The sequence below is a fragment of the Coptis chinensis genome, chromosome 2 (assembly GCF_015680905.1).
Source record: "Coptis chinensis isolate HL-2020 chromosome 2, ASM1568090v1, whole genome shotgun sequence".
NCBI lineage: Eukaryota > Viridiplantae > Streptophyta > Magnoliopsida > Ranunculales > Ranunculaceae > Coptis > Coptis chinensis.
The window spans coordinates 95,720,502-95,744,747 of record NC_141457.1 but is presented as its reverse complement, the minus strand read 5'-3'; the positions used below and the strand labels follow the sequence as shown (position 1 = coordinate 95,744,747).

Sequence of the window (24,246 nt, the reverse complement as noted above, 5' to 3'; positions counted from 1 at the left end):
ATTACCAAACCCAACCCAATACCATAGATGAAACCATGAAAGCTTTAGCTACCAAGACCGAGAATGAATTCAAAAGGATTGACCAAAAATTTGATGTTATGACTCAACGGATGAGCCAACAATTCAATCCAGGATACTAGCTAGTCTAGCGCATTGGACCCAAAGGAACCTTACCAAGCCAACTGAACAAAATCCAAAAGGTAGAAATGTTTATCAAGTTGAAACTACTCCTTCATCCCAAGATCCACGAGGGAGTTAACTTCGATATCTACCCTTAGGTCCGGAAAGAAAATAGATAACAAAGTTGACATACCCGATTCGATGAAGTTGTTATAACAAAAGATAAGGAAAACCGGTTGAAACCGAGAAAACCAAAGAGCAGGTAACCAAAAAAATTCCACCCGCACCATTCCCCTCTAGGTTAAAAGATAACAAAAAGGAAGCACAATATAATGAGATCATGAATATTTTTAAAAATCTACATATCAATATTCCTTTTCTAAGCGCAATTAAACAAATGCCTTCCTATGCCAAATTCATAAAAGACCTAGTAAAAAAGAAAACAAATATCCCAAAAGAAGTTTTCCTTGCACAAGGTTGTTCATCCTTTCTACAGAACCAAGCTGTAGTAAAACATAAGGACCCCGGAAGTCCTACAGTTATGTGTAGAATAGGAGAGAACTACACTGATCAAGCATTATTGGATTTAGGTGCTAGTGTGAATTTGTTACCTTACTCAGTTTATAAACGACTAGGGTTAAAAGACTTGAAACCAACAAATGTTAGACTACAAGTTAGGCGATAGATCTGTTAAGATTCCACGAGGGGTAATCGAGGATGTGATTATCAAGGTCTCGATTTTTATTACCCCGTTGATTTTATAGTTCTTGACACTTTACCTACAAATGGAAACCAAATTCCTATCATCTTGGGTAGACCATTCTTAGCTTCTGCCAAGCTTTAATAAATTGTAGGAATGGGAGCATGACAATAACATTTGGGAATCTAAAAGTGGAAGTAAACGTTTTTAAGCTTATGAAACATCCCCGATGATACCGAAGGGGTAGATGATATGTGCATGATTGAGGAATTAGCATCGAAACATTTGAACAAACCTATCCGGAAGATCCATTGTTAATGTGCCTATCACAATTAGTTCCGATTATGAAAAGGATAGTGTTAGATGTCGGGGTTAATGCATTGCTAGATGAGAACATTCCAGGTGCATCTAATAAATTTAAAGAAAAGACACAGGATATAATTGAACCACCTATATTAACGGAACCACCTAGGCGTGAGTTAAAACCTTTACCTGCAAACTTAAAATATGTGTTCCTAGATGAGGCAAAGGAATTACCCGTTGTGATAGCTTCAAACTTAACTAGTAAACAAGAAACTAAACTATTAGAAACTCTAAGAGAAAACAAAGAAGCTATAGGATGGTCCATAGGTGACATAAAAGGGATAAGTCCTTCAGTTGTCCAACATAGAATTCACCTAGAAGAAAATGCCAAAACTTCTCGCCAACCACAACGACGTCTAAATCCTAACATGAAAGAAGTGGTACTTGCAGAAATAATCAAACTTCTAGATGCTGATATTATATACCCAATATCAGATAGTAAGTGGGTTAGTCCAGTACAAGTAGTACCGAAGAAATCAGGTATAACGGTTGTAGCCAACGATCACAATGAGTTAGTGCCTACTAGAGTGCAAACCGGATGGAGAGTATGCATTGACTATAGAAAGCTAAATAGTGTTACTAGAAAGGATCACTTTCCTTTACCTTTCATAGACCAAATGCTAGAAAGATTAGCCGACCAAGCATTTTATTGTTTCTTAGATGGATACTCTGGATATAACCAAATCCCTATTCATCCTGACGATCAAGAGAAGACTACATTTACATGTCCCTTTGGAACATTTGCTTATAGGCGTATGCCTTTTGGCTTATGTAACGCACCTGCTACCTTCCAACGGTGTATGATGAGTATTTTTAGCGACATGGTAGAAAAATTCATAGAAATCTTTATGGATGACTTCTCTGTTTTTGGATCTACATTTGACGATTATCTACACCATTTATCTGTAGTCTTAAAAGGATGTCGTGACACCAACCTAGTACTTAACTGGGAGAAATGTCATTTTATGGTAAAACAAGGGATTGTTTTAGGTCATTCCGTGTCTGATGTGGGTATTGAAGTGGATAAAGCAAAAGTTGAGTTAATAGCTAAACTCCCTGTCCCAAAATGTGTAAAAGATATTCGAGCCTTCTTAGGACACGCCGGTTTCTACCGTAGGTTCATTAAGGATTTTAGCAAAATTGCACGGCCTTTAACAAATCTCTTAGTCAAGGATAATGATTTTGAATTTGGGGAAGATTGCCTTACCGCATTTGAACAACTTAAACATGCACTCACAACCGCACAATTATCAAACCTCGATTGGAGATTACCTTTTGAAATTATGTGCGATGCATCCGATTATGCCGTAGGAGCTGTTCTAGGCCAAAAAGTGGACAAAGTACCTTATGTAATATCCTACGCAAGTAAAACACTTAATGATGCTCAAAGAAACTATTCCACAACTGAAAAAGAGTTGTTAGCTATCGTCTTTTCCCTTGACAAATTTCGTTCGTACCTTATTGGATCTAAAGTTATAGTTTATAATCGATCATGCGCGCTTCACCACTTATTAGTTAAACAAGATGCTAAGCCACGCGTTTAATTCGTTGGATCCTTCTTTTACAAGAATTTGACTTAGAAATCCATGACAAACAAGGAAAGGAAAATGTAGTTGCTGACCATTTATCTAGGCTAGTGTGTGAGTCTCTTGTAGAATCCCCACCTATTCAAGAAAACTTTCCTGACGAACACCTCTATAATATTTCACAAGTACCATGGTATGCTGACATCGTGAATTATTTAGTGACAAATCAAATCCCATCTCATTGGACCAAACCAGAGAAGGATATTTTCTTCGTCAAAGTAAAAGATTATTTTTGGGATGACCCTTACCTATTTAAGTATTGCCCAGATCAGATAATCCGTAGATGCATCCCGGAATTTGAGCAACAATCTATTCTATCTTTTTGCCATGACCAAGCTTGTGGTGGGCATTTTGGTTCAAGAAAAACCGCTGCTAAGATTTTGCAATGTGGATTTTATTGGCCCACCATGTTTAGAGATGCTATAACCTATTGTAAAGCCTGTTCTAGATGCCAACATTTAGGAAAAATAACCAAACGAAATGAATGGCCCCAACAATCCATTCTCATATGTGAAATTTTTTACGTATGGGGTATAGACTTCATGGGCCCTTTTCCTCAATCTAATGGTTTTCTATACATCCTAGTGGCAGTTGATTATGTGTCCAAATGGGTTGAAGCCATAGCAACAAGGACCGCTGATCATAAAGTGGTCGTAGATTTTCTTAAAGCGTATATTTTACCTAGGTTCGGAACTCCTAGAGCTATAATTAGTGATAATGGCTCGCATTTTGCAATCGGTATTTGGAAATCTAATGTCCAAGTACGGAATAACACATAAAGTTGCTCTTCCATACCATCCACAAACAAATGGGCAAGCCGAAGTTTCGAATAGGGAGATTAAAAATATTCTAGAGAAAACAATTAACCCTTCGAAGAAAGATTGGTATTTTAGACTTAATGATGCCTTATGGGCTTATCGTACTGCGTTCAAAACTCCTATAGCTATGTCCCCTTATCGTATTGTCTATGGCAAGACTTGTCACCTACCTGTCGAACTAGAACACCGAGCCTATTGGGCTGTTAGAGCCATGAACTTCGAATTAGATAAGTTTGGAGAACAAAGAAAGCTACAACTAAACGAAGTTAGAAGAAATACGGAGTGGCGCCTATGAAAGTTCAAAGAACTATAAGAAAAGAACAAAGCTAGCCCATGATAAACAAATTTTAAGGAAAGATTTCTACTTCAGTCAGGAAAAGTTTTACTCTATGACTCTAGATTAGAATTATTTCCGGAAAAATGCTTGGTCTAGATGGTCAGTCCTTACTTTGTAAGAAACGTTACACACCATGGTGCAATAGAGTTAGAGGATCCAAAACGAGGTACTAGTTTTAAAGTAAATGCACACCGTTTAAAACCATTTTTAGAGCTACCTACACGAGATATAGAGGAAACTTTACTTATATAACCAATATACAAAGACATATACGATCCAGGAAAACAATCTATGGGATAAACTACCCACGGTGTTGCAAGATTATATCCTTGTACTAGCGAGAACCAGTTACAATAAGCTCCATTCAATTCTTATTTTCTGCCGCTAGAAAACGAAGGATAGAAAGCAAATCAGACCACATTAGAAGATGAGCCTAATTTAGTTAAGAGGGGTAAACTTAAGTTTCCCCTCTATGTCATTTGGCGACATTAAACTTAGCTTATGGGAGGCAACCCAAGTAGTTTAAATAGATAGAAAAAAAATTATTTAAAAAAAAAAAAAAAAAAAAAAAAAAAAAATGCATGCAAAAAAAAACCGAGCTTTGTCTTTGAAAATTCATAGCAAAATCCTCACTAAACTCACATTGCTTCATCTATATAAGAGAAGATTTTTTCCTACTTCTACTTCAACTCTCGTTAGCTTTATACTAATTCCATTTTAATTAGGATTAGAGGACTTAGGATAGTCCAACATAACCCAAAAGACTAAATATTTTCGTGCAAAGAAAGAAGAGAGAGTCAGGAGTCTGTAGAATTCAAGTTAAAAAAGGAATAGAAATCTACCCAGCGTCAGGAAGCTGTAGCTTTGCGTTTCTGACTAGGAGAGAAGTGGAGCACGTCTGAAACTTCTCCTATAAAGCTATACTTTGTAGCATCTCCTGAGTTCACTATTTCAATACGTTCTACATCTCTTTCGTTCTGTATCTCATAGCCAAAACATGTCAGAAGAAATCGACCCATACTCTCCATATTTCACCGCTTTCACCGCAAATACCTCTCAAATCATAAACCGGCCATGTGCTACAATGAATTACATAAACTTAGGAACATTCCAGACTGTTGAATTCACCCAAATCAATCTCTCTCCAGATGCCAAGATCATACCAGAAAAGTGCTATCAAGATTTGTTTAATGACCCTTTAGGACATTACTTCGGAAACTAGAAGTTAGAAACTGGACTGGTTTGTTTTATACACCAGAAGACACTTACTCTCCTCAGATGGTTTGTGAATTCTATTCTTGTCTTCAAACCTTCAGTACTATGGGATACCTAGTAGGATCTCTTAAAACCATGCACTTCTGCATAAGCCCCGAAGTGATTTCAAGGATGTTTGGAGTAGAAGATGAAGAGATTAGGCGTGAACTAACAGGATTGGTGGAGGATATGAGTCGAGGAGTCAATAGAAACTTTCTAAACCAAGAACCAAAGAATGGGGCTCTCACCTACGAGAAGCAACTAGGACCAGGTTTGAAAGTAATAGATCGCAAGCGCATCCCTATAAACACCTTTGCTCGAACCGTGCCTTAGCTTTGATGTGGATCTCTACCAATATCTTGGTGATCCTAATCTATTTTTTCTGCTGATAAATATAGCCTACACTTACTAAAGGCTTTGGAGAACGGTGAATTCTACAACGTATTCTATAGAATGCTAACACAAATCGTATACGTCTTTCTTAGGAACACCAATAAGCTAGTGCTCCCCGTTTTTATTTGCAAGATGGTACGTTACTTGTGTCCAGACTTAGAGAATCACTACAAAGATTGGGTCCCAATTCAAACAGTTAATGCACTACACATCACTCTTAGGCGCTCTAGACTCTTGACTTGGGATTATAAGGGTAAATTGGACATCAAATACGGAAGAGAGTTGTTGTCGAGATGTTATTGGAGTGATGAAGATATTTACAAAAATTGTACCGACAAGGAAGTTTGGAAGATAATTTTTGAGCACATTGATAGCAATGACAAGGTTCGGGAAGGAGCTTGAAGTATCGAGAGTACGGATAATTAATTTTTTTTTACTCGTTAGGGTATAGTATTTGGAAGAATTTACGTAGAAGTTAATTTTATTTTCTATTGTCATGGGATTAGTTGTTTTTTTTTTTTTTTTTTTTTTTTTTAATTTCTTAAAATACCAATAGTTTATGGAGTGAGTGATTAGTTTTTATGAATAAGAATGAAATTGATATGAGCTTTGAAGTATATGCGCGACACATATATATATGTTAAGTTGTGCTTTAGTAAGGTGGAATTCTTCTCCATTACGGACTAGATCTATATTCCTGACCAGTAAGTTAGAATCCCACTTTGTTTTAAATCCCAATCCTAGAAAAACTCTCTAAAATCGATTTTGGGCCTTAAAACTCAAAAAAAAAAAAGCCCAACAACCAAAAAAAAAAACCGACTTCATCTTCTTCCAGCCGCACCCTTCCACACTTTTACTTTTTCTTCTTCTTCCAGACACACAAACAGCCGCACCCACCACGAATTGCACACTTCCAGCCGCCCCCACCACAAGTTGGACACCTCCAGACACACTTCCAGCCGCCCCCACCACAACCCGCAACTTCCAGCCGATCAGACGCACTTCTAGTCGTGTTCAACACTTGCTCACCGGCAAGATCGACCGCCGGTCAAGCATAATGGGACGTCCTGATTCCCCACGATGAATGTATCACCGCTCAGCTTCGATTCTGGGTGGCTGAAATTCGCGATTTGAATTAATTTTTCAGTTTGTTTTCTTTTTTTTGTTGGCTATTGATTGAGGAGAATGGGAAAAAACGTGAAGGTATTAATGGGTGTTGAATTGTGAAGAAGGAAGGGTGTCTGCAGTTAGGCTTGAAAAAAAAAAAAAAAAATCAGAGAAACAAGTTTTTTATGCGGGGCGAATTTTTGGGTTTTTGAGCAACCATTTTGCGTAGTGTTCGATAGTGTTGTTGTGTTATTTTACCCTCTGTTTGGCCATCTCCATTACGACAGCTCTAGGATAAGTTCGCAAACAGTCGAATATGACGACCGAACGAAAGATTCACGCCGAACTCTGTTATGGAGAGTTGTTTGACAACAATGCCATGAACGGATTTTTTAAAGAAGAATGTGAAACTCGGGGTTGGGGATTTGTCTATTTTATTCTAATGGAGACAAATATCATGAAGGCATTGTTAGACGTTTTATGATGACTGAGAATTGATTATGAAGAGGTGAATGGGAAAATGACATTGTATTGGGATAATGACTCTGAACCCACCATTATCACTCCTGATTTTCTAGTCGAAAAAATGGGAATTTCAGCACACTATGGACCACAAACAAAGGCGAAACAATCATGTGATTATAGAGCCGTTCTTGGAGAAAGAGTAGAAGTAGATTCTGCAAATCGTGTCCGAGTTTGCTCCCTTCAGGTGAATCAAATTTTGACATATCGTTGGATTTGTGATAATGTCATTGGGTCGAGTAATTTTTCTACGATCTATGAACCTGGTGGTCATATCCTTTTTATGCTAATGAAGAGGGATATCAAAATTTGTTTGGGAAAGACTATAATGAAGAATATTATGGAGAGGAAGAATGCAAATCATGGGCATCTCATCCTTCCAGCTTTTATCACTAGGCTTTTGTGCGAGTTAGAATTGTTTAGTGCAGAAATAGTTGAGGCGGAAGGAATAGAACTTAGAGAAGGACAGATTCCTAGGCAGATTTTACACTGGCCACCTGGATTTTGGGAGCCTAGTTTATTGACAGACGAGGGTGAACCAGCTTTTGGTATGACACCAGCTCATCACGACCCTGATTCCCCACCTCCTTATTTTGAAAACACTAGTGTCTTTGATGCTCGATGGATCCGAATATGCGAGACATGGGTTTAACACTTGTTTTAGGGGTATGCACAAATTGTATAATTATCAGAAAAACAAGGAGGAGATGAGTATCAGTGACATAAGGAGTTGATGGAACATATTCTTACGCTCCAGAATAACAAAGCTGAAACATCCGTTCAAAAGAGAGGTCGTCCAAAATCGAAATAGAATCCTTTATCTAAGATTATGTATTCCAGTACTTCTTAATATAATCACTCATGTACTTGATTGTCTATTATGGTTTTATCACTCTTATTTGTAGCCTTGTAGGCAGAGACAAATCTTGTATTCCGTATTTTAAGTTATTATTATTATTATTATTATTATTATTATTACTATTATTCATTGTTTAAAATTTTCAGTCGTGTCATTTGTACATGTGACTCTTAAATTCTACATCTATTTTTTTGGAGAGACGATAACTCTATGGACATGCACATGACAAATATTTAGTCGTTGTAGTAATTTTAATCCTCACGAATCATTACTCCTATTTCTTTTGTTAAGGATATAAATTTCTACAGATTTTAGCTGATGTAATTTTGCACGCATTTAAGGTAATATCTCTCCTTCTCTAATTATTTCAATTATGGTAAGCTTTAAGTTATTTTATTTAGTCATTGAGGACATTGCCTAATTTAGTTAGGGGTGAGAATTAAAATTTTGCAATATTTTAATTACAATATTTGGGAAGTTTATATGTGAATTATGGTGATTCTAGGTGAAAAGTATATTTTTATCGTTTTAAACCGGCTAATGAAATAGGAAATTATAAGTCATGACCAGGATTAGTAAGACTTTTTAGACTAAGTTTCTATTACTAGAAATAGATCTCAATCGATAAAAGTCTTAGTCTAAAGTAAGTTCATATAATACACCACTAGAGGAATTTCAAATGAAAGAGCAACTTAAACTTCTACCAAACTAGATGATTAGTCTGAGACTTGACTGTGAGACTTGAGCCTTTCAATTTTAATTCCTTGGAGAGTCTTTACGTAAATCTGAGTCCAAGTTGACTCAACCATTTTTCAGTGCTTAAATTAGTTGTATAGTCTCATTTATTCTTGATTTGGTCAATCACGAGGTGGCATCAACTGGGGAGATAGCCATTAGGTCTTGTAGTCTATTCAAAGCGGAATATCATACTGATAAGTCAAGTAGTAACCCAATCAACCTTTATCCCACCTAGTAGGATTATCATATTAACCACTTTTTGAGCCTTATATATTAAACCTTTTATTCTTAAACCAACCATCTTAAACCCAACTCCAGATAAGGAGTATATCCCATATTATCAGCCTTATCCATATTTCTGAGGATTTCTAAAGACTAAAGAGAAAGCTAGAATGAAGAAGATTTTTGAAGGAAATTTTACTAAAGTCAAATGAAGAAAATCATTCCTTTTGCTCAATAAAAAAATAAAAAAAAAAAAAAAAAAAAAAAAAAAAAAAAAAAAAAAAAAAAAAAAAAAGAAAAAGAAAGAAAAGAAATATAAATAATTGAGCAAAAGTAGTGATAGAGGTCAAGTGTTGCAGTCTACAAGTGAAGAAAATTTCCAAGAAGGTCAAAAGCAAAAAGTCTTTAGTATATTCTCTAAATTTTGAATCCTTTTTACCCTTTTCTTGTTAACTTTGTCCTAAGCCCCATTTTAATACCGGACTTATCACTAAAGTATGATATGAAGTGTAGAATAGGTGAGAGGATGCTAAAGTGAAGGACCGACACTTCAAATGTGATTGACATTCTTTCCATGAGACTTTATTTATATATTTGAAAATTTCCGTCTTTTCGACTAAATGTGTGGGATGTTCTTTTTTTTTTTTTACTCATTTCCCTACATATGGAGGTAAAATAGAAAACTTATCTGAGAGAGATTTTCTTGTGAGTGTATGAAATGGTGAGATTTGAAGTCAAAATACTAATCCAAAGGTAAGGTAGAAATTCGTTGCTTGGAAAAGAGAAAGAAATCAAAATGGTTAAAAATGAATAAGCTCTAGTTAGGATGATTAATGGGTCTTTTCTATCTTTATGAATAGAACCTTAACCTAATGTTTTATGATCATGGGTGTGATAAGTAGTAACCTTTTGATTTAGACATTTTAACTGAAAGTTGTTTTCTCTAGATTTCACCATAGTTCATATGTAAAATTGATTTTGTGGGTATATCAACTGAAAACCCTCACGAGGCTATAACTCGTCCTTTAAGGGTAACTTAAAGGTTTAAGGCCTTGTTGCATATGGTAAATGCAACTGATGATGCCTGCGAAAGTGAGTTAGTTTATTATTTAATTAGTATTGTTAGCTTTGAACACTTCTAAGTATAACATATATTTGCTAAGAGACTAGCAAAATGCTAGTTGGGGGTTGTGATAAGTGCTCAAAAGTAATGATTTATAACCCCAATTATGTGTATGTTAGTCTCCATTTTATATTTAAATATTCTAATATGATGCAATTTGAGTTTTTGCAGGTCAAAGAACCTAAATGTGAAATATGGAGGAAAAGAAGTCAAACAAGTCAAAAAGGAGTCTTTGGGAATTACACTTTAAAAGGCCTAGGGGCAAAAATGTCATATTTGTCTCCATAAGTGCCAAGCCTAATGGGACTCTAAAAGAGGATAATAATTGAGTTAGAAGAGTCTTCAATCTGATCTCAAAGCCTTAATTTCGACTTCATAGGAAGATGAGATTAACATGGAAAAGAAGTCAGAGTTTCACAAGAATTAGGAAACTGAAAGCTATCAGAAGCTGCAGCTTACGAAATAGCCTGCAGAACAAAGTGGGCCACGTCCAACTTTGGCCCAACCGAATCCAACTTTATAAGGATTGCTTCTAGAAAGATTACAGAGAGTTTGACACCAAATAAACATGGGATTCGGATATTTATCCAGACGAGCATGTAAGCCAATATATAAGGCACAAAAACCTCAGTTTAGAATCATCTAGGAAATTTAGTGTTTTGCATCTTAGATCTAGAATTAAGAGAGAAAGTTCAGACCTTTTCACCATTAATAGTTATAAAGATTATTCCTTTTCATATTGTGTTAATAGCATAGTATGAGGAGCTAATCTCCCTTCTCTTGGGAGGGGAGATGAAGCCTTTTTCGTATGTTTTAGTTTAGTTCTTCTTCTATCATGTTTTAGTTTAAATCCCTCATTGAGTTTCTTCTTATTCGTCCATTGATCTAACGCTCCTGTGGAGGTTAGGAGGTCTTAGGGTAATCCAAGATTGTGTAGAGCCAAATACCACAAACCCTAGATTCTTTTCTTCTAGTTTTTAGTGTTCTAGTGTGATGATTGGATTCTTTATGGCACCTCAATTAGTTGTATGGTTAATGCCACATGTGGATTTTCCATGGCACCTAGAGTTGTATATTGAATGCCACTTAAAGCACAATTTGGTTAGATAGAAGATATCATTGGAGATTGAAGAAGTATTTAATGGAAAGATAGAAAGCACGTTGAAATCCACATATTATCATCATGGTTATGAGCATCAGGTTTGTAGGTATGGTGAGTTTCTATTGGTGATTTATATTAAGCATGATAGGTAGATCTATTAGACTAATTCTATGATTTTGGTGGATTCATCTCTCCCAAGATGTTCTCTCTCTTGATTCATATTCATATATTTAATTTAGTTTATTTTATGCATAGTTTAAATCTCAAATCAAATCAACCATATATTACTTATTACTTAGCCACATCTTTTACTTGCATCCATTAGAGTAATTTAGATTAGGAATTTCTATTACTATCAACTAGTTATTTAGAGTAGGATTGATACCTTGCTAGCCACTATACTAATCAATATATATTAGGCTAAGTAAGATTTGCAAAAGATACGTAACACAAACAACGATACACAAATAATTACGTGTTGCGTACTTTTTCACCAAGCTGAGTTACTAGTTGTTCAAGTCGAAGAAATTCAAAAATTGATTGATTATGGTGAACTGGAGACAGGAAGGGGGGAGAATCAGATTACGACATTGCAGAGAGCTGGGTCTACTCGTTGGAGCTCCCATTTTCGATCTGTAAAGAGTTTGATAGTTTCATTTAGTGCACTTTCTCGTGTTCTTGAGAACAACACAAAAAACGGATCAACTAATTCTAACCGGGGGGAAGCTAAGGGTAATCTTATTGCACTTAGATCGTTTGAGTTTGTTTTCATGTTACATTTGCTACATAAGACTATGGGAATCATCGACATACTTTGCAAAAGCTGCAAGATCAATCTCAAGACATTATTAACGCTATGCATTTAGTCTCTACCACAAAAGTACTCCTTCAAAAACTGAGAGACGATGGTTGGAGCACTTTTTTTTGTGAAGTTGACTTGTTTTGCAAGAAGAATAACATTGATATGCCTGATATGGATGCACGTTATACGATGGGCACGGGTCGTTCTTGTCAGCAACATGATTGCATAACGTTTGAGCATTGGTATCGTGTTGATATATATAACAGTGCCATAGATTTTCAGTTAATGGAGTTGAAAAGTAGATTCACCGAGGAAACAATAGAGCTTTTTACTCTTAGTTTTGCTTTGACCCCTAAAGATGCTTTCAGATCATTTAAGATTGATGATATTTGCAGTCTTGCTGAGAGATTTTACTTTCGAGATTTCAGTGATCAAGAGTTACTTATATTGAGGACTCAGCTGCAGCACTATGAGATTGATGTTTGTCGTAATTTGGTTTTCCATAATATGTCCACGATGTCTGAGCTGTGTAGAAGATTAGTTGAAACTGGAAAGTCGAAGTCCTACCACTTGATTGATAGATTGGTTCGTCTTGTACTCACTCTTCCCATATCTACAGCAACTACAGAAAGGGCGTTCTTAGCCATGAAACTTATCAAAACACAGCTTCGAAACAAGATGGAAGATGAGTTTTTAGCAGATTCAATGGTCATCTACATTGAAAGAGATTTTGCTAATGATATTGATCTGGATTTGGTAATAGATGATTTTGACGCCCGCAAGACTTGCAAAATACCATTTAAGTAGTTTTGCTTTTTAAATAGATTTGTAGTCGAACTTGATTAGATGTTTTGATGAATTAGTATATATATTTGGCTAGTTATGAATTCTAGTGTTTCATTTGTTTCTTTGGAATGTGTCTATTTTTTTTTTTGTTTAAGACTGGTTATCGTTGTTTAGCCCGAAAAGAATTAAAATGCTGGGTCCGCCCCTGAACGTGAGAGAAACGAGGGAGAGAACCGTGAGAGAGAAAAGTTGGAAGGGAAGAGATTCACGGAATGGGAAAGAGAAAATAGGGAGGGAAAGAGAGAAAAAGAGATTCACGAAATGGGAGAGAGAAAATAGGGAGGGAAAGAGAGATACGAGTGGGGTTTTTTAGTTTTAAGATTGACTAAATCTCGTGGAATATCTTGTGAGGTTTACTACGTTAGTTATTATCTTAAGTACCTATGTTTAAGAGAGGGAGGACTATATATATATATATATATATATATATATATATATATATATATATATATATATATATATCTTGTCCAAAACCATCATTAAGCTTATTAAGTGCAACATATATGCATGTTATTAGTGAAAGAAGATAGAAGAAACATGAATAGTTTGAAAGAAGATAAAAGATGAAAAGAGAGGATAGAAATATTATCCTCGATAATCTATACCGACCACTATATAGTTTGATTTTGGGCATTTAATTCTTGTTCTATGCATGCTTCATTTGTTATTACTTTGAACATAGTATTTGGTGTCTATAGATGTTAGATGCTAGAATGCACAGGTACTTCAAAATGGAAGTCGTACCCGTGTAACCGGAGTCGGGCACTCCCTATTTAACTAAAAATGCGGAGTGTCCTTGCCATGTCTTAGCCGTACCTGTGGTGCAACACAGTTTGGAAATAACTTTTTGTCTTTTTTCTATGTAAAACCTCGGATTCATTTTTGCTGCAATGTTTGGAATGCTTAGTTTGCTTCCAGCCCAACCAAAACATAACACGTGTACGCCCAACAACCCAAAATTAAATCAGAAAATTGGTACTGTTATGTAATAATAAACTCCCCATTTTGCCCTTATTATCCACCTCTCCCACCACCACCACTACCAACCAGTCCACCACCACCACTTTTTTTTTTTTTTTTTTTTTTTCTTTTTCGTCGGCTTTGTTCGCCGGCAAAAAAAAACAGCCCACTCTTCAATTTCTAGAATTTTAATCGAAAAAGTTTGAGTTGAATATAACATTTGATAAAAAAAAAAAAGTTTAATTTCTTAAAACCCAATTGTATAAGTTGAGGGGATGAAGATGAAGAATCACTAAAAGAAATGAACTGGGGTGGGAGTGGAAGTGTTTTTGGGAAGACAAAGCTACAGTTCATCTAAAATCATTTTGTGGTATGTTTGGTAATTAGATGGTTTTTGGGGGTTAGTTTGGTATTGTATTTGGTTGGGTTTTTGTTTTGGGAAAACTGGGCGGAGTCTGTTTTAGTTATGGGCACGTGGCGCTTTCTCATAGGGCCAGAAGCAAACTAGGCATAGCAAAATTGCAGCAAAAATGGGCTCGTAAAACCTCTATAATCTCTACGTATCTAGTTATTAACTTATTATTATCTAAGTGAAGTTGACAGATACATGTGGCTTATGTCTGACACGACATCTTGAAAAGTACATAGAAACAGTTAATGCACTATTTTCACATCAGCGTATCCGAACTCTTATCTGTATCCATTTCAACAAATTATCTATTTTGGTCTCAAGGCTAGCTTAGTATGGTTAACACTAAGTTGTCCCCAAACAAAGCTCAAGTCCATTTATAACTCATGACTTAACATTGTTTTAGGCCTAAATGTAACATCAGAATGTGCGACATCATCAGTGGTGAGAAAATCTTGCCAGCATATTGACACACACACAGATGCAGACACAAAGGCCTCCTTTAAAAATTTCACCAATTCTGTAGAGTAGTGATTATTTTTTTACAAAATGAATAACATACCTGAGTGTAATTTGACACAAGAACAATCCTATCATTAGTTTTACGACGCAAGTGGGCCAGCAACTGCGCTAAAACATGCATTTTCCCAGGCAGTTCGACCCAAAACCCATCACCACCGGTCCATGATCCAGATCTGACCAAAACATAATAGAAACATTTTGGAAACTGAAACACATAGCAGAACAACCAAAAAAAAAAAAATAAACACGCTAGCGCACTAACCTCCTAGAAAACATCTCTGGCGGGAAAAAACGTATGCAATCTTCAAACCGTGACGTCCCTGGACTACCGCTTTTGATTGTATCATATATAAGCTACAATAAGAAATACCACCTCTGGTGAATGTATAAAAGATTCTAGAAGTAGCAAGCGTAAAATAAATCTACGCTTATGTACGAAATGATCAGCTACAAAACGTTCTCAGATTAACTTTGGATTTACCATTGAGGTTTTCTAACATGATAAACACAACCAAAAATTATCCTGTCAGCAGTACAACTGGACAAGTACATGTTTAGTGAATCTCTCCTATAAACCTCAGTTTTCACATCATCTTAGGTCCTCATTACACACATCCACAAAGTAAGCAAGTAACTGCTATTGCAAATAGTTAAACAGTTCAAAGAGGTTCTAGAAAAAACATCGACCTCAACTACATCATACCTTTGGATGATTGCACAGCTTTTTAAGAGATGTAATATAAGCCAAAATTTTTGACTGTTTCATCTCTTCAGCAATTACTCGTCTAACCTACAATGATGCAAAAAGAAAATAGTGACGTTGACCATATATCTGTTAAGTTCAGTTTGAAGAACAGTGTTAGACATTTCAAAAGGTGAAGCCAAATCAAAAAAAGAAAGAAAGTAATACTTACATTTTTGGAATGTATAAAATGGTTATACAAGTTTGACTGGAGAGGAGTCAATTTGCAACAAACAACTTCCACTATCTGATTTGGTACAATCATAAAGAAAATATTATGACGTCTAAAACTCATAACCAACAATTCAACTATCAAATTAAGAGCAAAGCAAGACACATACCTTTGGTGGTAAGTGATTTGATAGCAAAGCATTCATCCTTCTAAGTATAAACTGAAAAACATATCCACAGGTCACAAGGGGTAAAAAATTCTTCCTCGTAAACCTATTACAAACTACTAATATTGTACAATTCACAACAATAACAATTTCGAGTTAACAGAGTCACAATCTTGAACAAAATTATTGTTAGAAAAAAAAAATGAATTTGCACAAATCCATTAAAATATGAATGAGTAGTTTGTCTCCCAAGTTACCCCACTTGAGATGAAATGGGTTTTTTCTTGAAACAGTACGTAATGTGAGAAAAACCTTTTCAAAATGATGCACTTTGTTGAAATAGTGCATTATCTTTGAAAAAAGTCGCGACCTTTTCGAAATGTGCCTTTGGTTCAAACAATGCATCATGCCGAAAAGGTGTGACCTTCGAAATAGGCACCGGTTGAAATAGTGCTTTATGCGAAATGGTGTGTCTTTTTGAAACATGTGACTTTTCAAAAGTTGCTTACTTTTTCCCAAGAGTCATTTGTGTGTTGTTTCAAGAGGCGCCACTCACCTATAAATAGTGGATGAATTTAGAGAAAAATACACCATATCACACGAGTTCGATCTTTTTTTCTTCTCCCTACGTTTCTTAGCCAAATACTATGTTGTGTTCACGATTCTATAGAATTGAAGTGCTAGCTTTTATAGAAGAAAATCCGTTCTATCTTGGGGACAGTTTCCCATCAACCTTCAAGCACCGGAGGAGGAAAATCTGTCTTAAGGACATAGTGTATCTACACTAGGCTCGGATTTAATTAAGAAGTACAAGACACTTACAAGACAAAAGGTTTGTATAGTTTGGTAATTGTAAAAGAGTAAGTACAATTAAGTTGTATATTCCTAACAACTTAAGCATTTCCTTTTCTTCTTCTTCTTTACCAAACAGAATTTGTTTCTGTTTTCTTTTCTTTTTTGGTTTAAGGAAATAACAAAGTGTAGTTATATTTCAGATTATGGCAACACCACCAGTTACTCCCGGCATTCATTTCTACTTCTTTGTTTCTCATTCTCGTTCCTCATGGGAGAAGCCCGAAAAGTTCAATGGAACCGATTTCAAACCGCAAACGTAAGATGCTCTTCTATCTGACTACCCTGAACTTGGCAAGGTTTCTATAGGATAAGGCTCCTGATGTAAGCCCTGATGAAACCGACAAAGAGAAGGTTTTGGCCAAGGATGCTTGGTTTCATACTGATTTCTTGTGTAGAAATTATGTCCTTAGTGGGTTAGCTGGCTCATTATACAATGTGTATAGTGTGTTCAAGACTGCTAAGGAACTTTGGGATTCATTGGACAAGAAATACAAGAGTGAAGATGCTGGCATGAAGAAATTCATAGTTGGCAGATTTCTTGATTTCAAAATGACGGATAGTAAGACCGTCATAAGCCAAGTCCAAGAACTTCAAGTAATCCTCCATGACGTCATTGCTGAAGGAATAACCCTAGGAGAATCTTTCCAAGTGGCTTCTATGATTGAGAAATTACCACCATCTTGGAAGGATTTTAATAACTATCTTAAGCATAAACGCAAAGATATGAATCTTGAAGAACTAATTGTCCGTCTAAGGATAAAGGAAGATAACCGCCTATCTGAGAAGAAGGACAAGGATCCCATGGTGGCAAAGGTCAATGTTGTGGAAGGATCAAATGCTAAGGGAAAGAGGAAGCACCAAGACAAAGCTCAAGGTGAAGAGAGTAGTACACCTACTAAGTTCAAGGGCAAGTGCTACAATTGTGGGAAGGCTGGACATAAGGCAAATGAATGTCGCAAGCCAAAGAAGTATAAGAAGCAAAAGACTAAAGCCAATATGACAATGGACACGCTTTCTGACAATGTTAATGACATGAACCTATCTGCTGTGGTTTCTGAATGTCTCATGATTGGAAATGAAAGGGAATGGTGGGTGGATACTGGTGCTACTCGCCACATATGCTCCAACAAGTCGATGTTCACCACTTATCATCTTTGTGGAAAAGGAAGAACAACTCTTTATGGGAAACTCTTCTACGCCCAAGGTTGAAGGCAAAGGAAAGGTAGTGATGAGGTTGGACGGGAAGGAACTAACTCTGAATGAGGTGCTCTATGTGCCCGACATTCGCAAGAACTTGGTTTCGGGTCATTTCGAAAGCAAGAATGGCTTTAAGTTGGTCTTTGTTTCGATAAATTTGTACTAACTAAGAATGATGTATTCGGTGGGAAAAGGGCTATCTTGAGGATGGGATCTTTAGGATGTCTTGTTTTACTATTCAGGCCAAAGAGCCAATAAAGTTGAATCTTACATTTTACTTGATTGAGTCTTCACATGTATGGCATGGTAGATTAGGACATGTTAATTATGATACTTTCGTAGATTAATTAATTTGGACTATATACCAAAATTAAAAAAATAGACCCACACCATAAATGTGAAACTTGTGTAGAATCCAAGTTGACCAGATCATCCTTTCATTCCATTGAAAGAAGTACTGAACCTCTAGACTTAATACACACAGATATATGTGATCTTAAGTACGTGCAAACTAGAGGTGGTAAAAAGTATTTCATTACTTTTATTGACGATAGCACTAGATATAGTTATGTTTACTTGTTGAGAAGTAAAGATTAGGCAATTGAAGTGTCCAAACACTATAAAAATGAAGTTGAAAATCAACTAAGCAAAAAGATTAAGGCTATAAGGAGTGATAGAGGAGGTGAATATGAATCACCTTTTGAAGGTTTCTCTTCTAAACATGGAATCATTCATCAAACTATGGCTCCTTATTCACCTCAATCAAACGGTATTGCGGAACGCAAAAACCGAACTCTAAAAGAGATGATGAACGCTATGTTGTAAAGTTCTGGTTTACCCCAAAATTTGTGGGGGGAAGCTTTGCTTTCTGCCAATTACATTCTCAACAAGATTATATTCCTAACAAGAAGACGCTTAAAACACCACCACCTAATTGTGGAAAGGTCATGGGACTTCCCTAATTCTTAAAAGTGTGGGGGTGTCTTGCTAAAGTGGAAGTCCCTAAACCTAAGAAGGTGAAGATAGGACCCAAGACTATTGATTGTGTATTCATTGGATATGCAAACAATAGTAGTGCATATCGTTTTTTGGTTCATAAATCAGAGATTCAAGATATACATGTTAATACAATTATAGAGTTAAGGAATGCTTCATTCTTTGAAAAGACGTTTTCGTATAACATGTGTATAGAGTCAAGTTCAACAAAGAGAACTTTAGATGCTACAACTAGTAACCATCCTACACAAAGCGAAATTGAGGAGGAACCTAGACGTAGCAAAAGGTCAAGGACGTCAACGTCTTTTGGACCTAATTTTCTAACATACTTGTTGGAAAATAATCCTCAAACGTTCAAGGAGGCAATGTCATCTCCAGAAGCTACTTATTGGAAAGAAGCAATAAATAGCGAGATTGAATCCATAATGCAAAATCATACATGGAAATTGGTGGATTTACCACCTGGTTCCAAGACTTTGGGATATAAGTGGATATTCACAAAGAAATTTAAGACTGATGGATCAATCGACAAGTATAAAGCTAGACTTGTGGTCAAAGGCTTTAGACAAAAGGAAGGATTGGATTATTTTGACACTTACTCTCCAGTTACAAGAATAACTTCCATAAGGATGCTAATAGCAATAGCATCAATACATGGATTTGAGATACATCAAATGGATGTAAAGACGGCATTCTTGAATGGTGAGTTAGATGAAGAAATATACATGGAACAACCCGAAGGGTTTATTGCTCCTGGACAAGAAAGAAAAGTTTGCAAGCTTGTTAAATCTTTACATGGATTAAAGCAAGCACCTAAACAATGGCATGAGAAATTTGACAATACAATGTTGTCAAACGGTTTCAAAATAAACGAGTGTGACAAGTGTGTCTATGTCAAAAGCACTCAAAAGGGATGTGTCATTGTTTGTCTCTATGTAGACGATATGCTAATTTTGGGTAGTAATATGGATGTCATAAAATCTACCAAACAAATGTTGTCTAGTAAGTTTGACATGAAAGATTTAGGTGTCGCTGATGTTATCCTAGGAATTAAGATCTCTAGGATGGAGGATGGACTTGTTCTATCACAATCTCATTACATTGAGACGATTCTTGACAAGTTCAAGAAATATAACATCACACCAAAAAGGTCACCAGTTGACGTAAATCTTCATTTAGCCAAAAATACTGGAGATAGCATATCTCAACTAGAATACTCTCGTATACTTGGTAGTTTAATGTATGTCATGAACTGTACAAGGCCTGACATAGCATACTCTGTGAGCAAGCTAAGTCGATATACGAGTAATCCTGGCAGAGATCATTGGACTGCCATATTGAGAGTTTTGGGATACTTAAAGTATACTCAGAATTTTGGTTTGCACTATACAAGATATCCAGCCATTCCAGAAGGGTACTGCGATGCTAATTGGATATCTGACACTAAAGACTCAAAGTCCACAAGTGGATATGTCTTTACACTTGGAGGTGCAGCTGTTTCTTGGAAATCCTCAAAACAAACGTGCATAGCGAGGTCCACTATGGAATCATAACTCATAGCATTGGACAAGGCTGGAGAAGAAGCAGAGTGGCTTCGAAATTTCTTAGAGGATATTCCAAACTGGGATCAACCTGTGTCAGCAGTGTGTATACACTGTGACAGCCAATCTGCTATTGGTAGAGCACAGAGTAGCATGTATAACGGGAAGTCTCGACACATACGTCGTAGATATAATACCGTTAGACAATTGCTCTCAAATGGAGTTATCTCAATCGACTATGTAAGGTCAAAAGATAACATTGCGGATCCGCTTACAAAAGGTTTAACAAGAGAGCAAGTAGAAATATTATCAAGGGAATGGGCTTAAAGCCTTTGAGATAATCAACCAAGAGTCATCATAATGGAAAAACCAACCTAGTTGACTGGAGATCCCAAGATCTAGGTTCAATGGGCCAACTGAATTATGTTTGTGACTCAGTTAGCACTGGAGAGTAATATTATACTCTAACCCATTCCTATATAAGACAGTGCATATCTGCCCTGAGAACCAGGATAAGTCAAGCTTTTAATGATTTACTATATCTTGAAAAGTTATGTTATCCAAGTGGAGTATTGCAGGATACTCTTTATAGAAATGTGGGGCCGCTTCTATGAGAATTTTAAAGGCAAATGTCTCAAAAACACTATCTGAAACCAAGAAGTGTTCAAGGCCAAAATGAACACAAACGTGAGAACCAACAGTATTCGAGAATGTATTGCGTGAAGATGATTGTCTAGGTTTATACAAACGGCTGACAGTTCAAGGACATTAATTGAAGTCTACTGATCGTCCAATTAAATCCGATCGTCTTTCACTATAAGGCAAGTTCAAGGCCTCCCATGCTACTTGACCTGATGCGGTATCTTTTCATTTGTAAAAGAATAGAAATCCGATGTTTATGATAGAAGAAGCCAAATTTTCATTCATGTGGGGGATTGTTAGGAAAAAAAAAATGAATTTGCACAAATCCATTAAAATATGAATGAGTAGTTTGTCTCCCAAGTTACCCCACTTGAGATGAAATGAGTTTTTTCTTAAAACAGTACGTAATGTGAGAAAAACCTTTTCAAAATGATGCACTTGTTCGAAACAGTGCATTATGCCGAAAAGGTGCGACCTTTCGAAATGTGCACTGGTTCGAAACAGTTTATCATGCCGAAAAGGTGTGACCTTTCGAAATAGGCACTGGTTCGAAACAGTGCTTTATGCCGAAATGGTGTGTCTTTTCGAAACATGTGACTTTTCAAAGAGTTGCTTACTTTTTCCCAAGAGTCACTGTGTTGTTTCGAAGAGGCACCACTCACCTATAAATAGTGGATGAATTTGGAGAGAAAAATACACCAGATCACACAGAGTTCTGATCTTTCTCTTCTCCCTCTGTTCTTAGTCAAATACTATGTTGTGTTCGCTGATTCTATAGAATTGAAGTGCTAGCTTTCTATAGAAGGAAATCCGTTCTATCTTGGGAGACAGTTTCCCATCAACCTTCAAGCACCGTGAGGAGAAAAATCTGTCTTAAGGACTTAGTGTATCTACACTAGGCTTAGATTTAATTAAGAAGTACAAGACACTTACAAGACAAAAGGTTTGTATAGTTTGGTAATTGGTAAAGAGTAAGTACAATTAAGTTGTATATTCCTAACAATTATATGTAAATATTTTCTTTCTTAGAAACTTACCTGATTAACCTTTCCACTTAGCAGTCCAGAGCACTCAATGCCTAACTTTCTCTCATCTTCGGAAGTCGTAGGCTCTCTTCCACTAACAATAGGTGCCTATATATGGTAAAATCAGATACATGGTAAGAGGGTGATGGCCATAATCAAATATATATATATATATATATATATATATATATATATATATATATATATATATATATATATATATATATATATATATATATATATATCTGATTTGTCTAGAGTGCCACTCTTATAGTGACACTCTTATCTCACACTTCTCTTGAACCGTCGGATCCACCTCAAGATCTCATGATCTAACACTCCAAATTCTAACCAATCAAGTGGGGGGTAAAAATGTCTTTTCGTTCTCATCTTCTCAAAAAAAGAAAAAAAATAGATCTACAAAAAAAAAAGAGGGATCGACTAATCTGAGGGATCTACAAAAACAACCAACCTGACTTTGCTTTTGGAGTGTCGTTACATCTCAATTACACCGTGACAAAGAAGGAGAAGGGGGCGTATCATTTGGCAATTCAACTACCAGTTGCATCAATTCAAATTTACACTTCTTTTGACTGTCTTTGTGGATTGAATTGATAGATATGTAATTACTATAGTGCACTTTTGGTTATGGTGCTTGCCTATTGGAACGTTTTAATTGACACTTGGATTGTCATTATACCATAAAAACTTGAATTTTGATTTAATTTAGGTTGCTATGATTATAGTTATGATTGATACCCTCGTTTAAAGACGGCGACAATTTCGGTGAACTCTGTCAGAGTTTTTCGGTGAAGTAGCATATTCGGTGAACTCTGTCAGAGTTTTGAACTCTATCAGAGTTCGGTGAACTCTATCAGAGTTTTGAACTCTTTCAGAGTTTTGAACTCTGTCAGAGTTCGGTGAACTAGCATATTCGGTGAACTCTGTCAGAGTTCGGTGAACTCTATCAGAGTTTTGAACTCTTTCAGAGTTTTGAACTCTGTCAAAGTTCGGTGAAGTAGCATATTCGGTGAACTCTGTTAGAGTTTTGAACTCTGTCAAAGTTCGGTGAACTCTATCAGAGTTTTGAACTCTGTTAGAGTTCGGTGAACTAGCATATTCGGTGAACTCTGTCAGAGTTCGGTGAAGTAGCATATTCGGTGAACTCTGTCAGAGTTTTGATGTTTAAGTTATTTATATTTTTAATTTTTTCGATTTATAGAAATAGAGATAGAGACATCAATCAATATCGAAGAAGACGTAGTTGGGTCTTCGTCTACTAAAGCCCCTGTTCAAGGCATGCAAACATTAGCTGCTCCTTATATAGGAATGACTTTTACAAGTGTTGACGAGGCAAAGACTTATTACAAAGAGTATGGTTAACAAGAGGGATTTGAGACTCGTGTTCGAACGACTTCAAAGCAACAAAATCAGGTGGATTTGTTTAGTGGTTGTTTACTGGTTTGCTCACGTGAAGGGGTTAACAAGAGAGATGAAGTCCGATCAAGAAATACATCAACTATCCGGTGTGGTTGCCAAGCTAGAATTCGTATTAAGAAAAGAATGCATGAAGAGATATATGAGGTTAGCGTTGCTCATAATGACCATAGTCACGGTCTGGTGACCCCATCGAAGAGAATTTGCATGAAAACTAACAAACATATGCCTGAAGCAGCGAAGTGCTTGACCGAGATATTTAGTGATAACAGTTTATCTGTTGGGAAAGTGGCATCTGTTTTCCATGGAGAGGAAGTTGGGTTTATACAGAAAGATTGTTGGAACCATTATTATGGTTTGACCAGAAAGATGCCTAAAGAAGGTGATGCAATTGCCGTGCTGCAATATTTTATGTAGAAGAGTGCCGAGGATCCCCGGTTCTACTACGCTATTGATTTAGATGAAAATGGGACTGCGGTGAACTTTTTCTGGGTTCATGGGAGGTCTCGATGCCAGGTATGACTATTTCGGGGATGTGGTGTCTTTTGATACCACATATCGTACCAATGCATATTCCATGCCTTTTGCCCCTTTTATTGGAGTCAACCATCATTTAACAGTCGATTCAGTTTGGTTGCGCATTGTTGCTTGATGAGACAGAAGATACATTCATATGGCTATTTAAGGCCT

The 24,246-nt window shown here is 36.3% G+C and overlaps 1 protein-coding gene across 1 annotated transcript in view; it reads right to left on the bottom strand.

Annotated features, from left to right (window-relative positions):
* Window positions 1-24,246, bottom strand: part of LOC147519278 (uncharacterized) — a 50,786-nt gene that overhangs the window by 11,135 nt on the left and 15,405 nt on the right. Inside the window, exons 8-13 of the mRNA XM_086590929.1 lie at window positions 22,132-22,227; window positions 15,867-15,917; window positions 15,698-15,772; window positions 15,487-15,573; window positions 15,046-15,137; window positions 14,824-14,956 (exon numbers count right to left, since the gene is read on the bottom strand). Of these exons, the coding sequence (XP_086447055.1) occupies window positions 14,824-14,956; window positions 15,046-15,137; window positions 15,487-15,573; window positions 15,698-15,772; window positions 15,867-15,917; window positions 22,132-22,227 (534 nt within the window). The remainder of the gene's footprint in view (window positions 1-14,823; window positions 14,957-15,045; window positions 15,138-15,486; window positions 15,574-15,697; window positions 15,773-15,866; window positions 15,918-22,131; window positions 22,228-24,246) is intronic.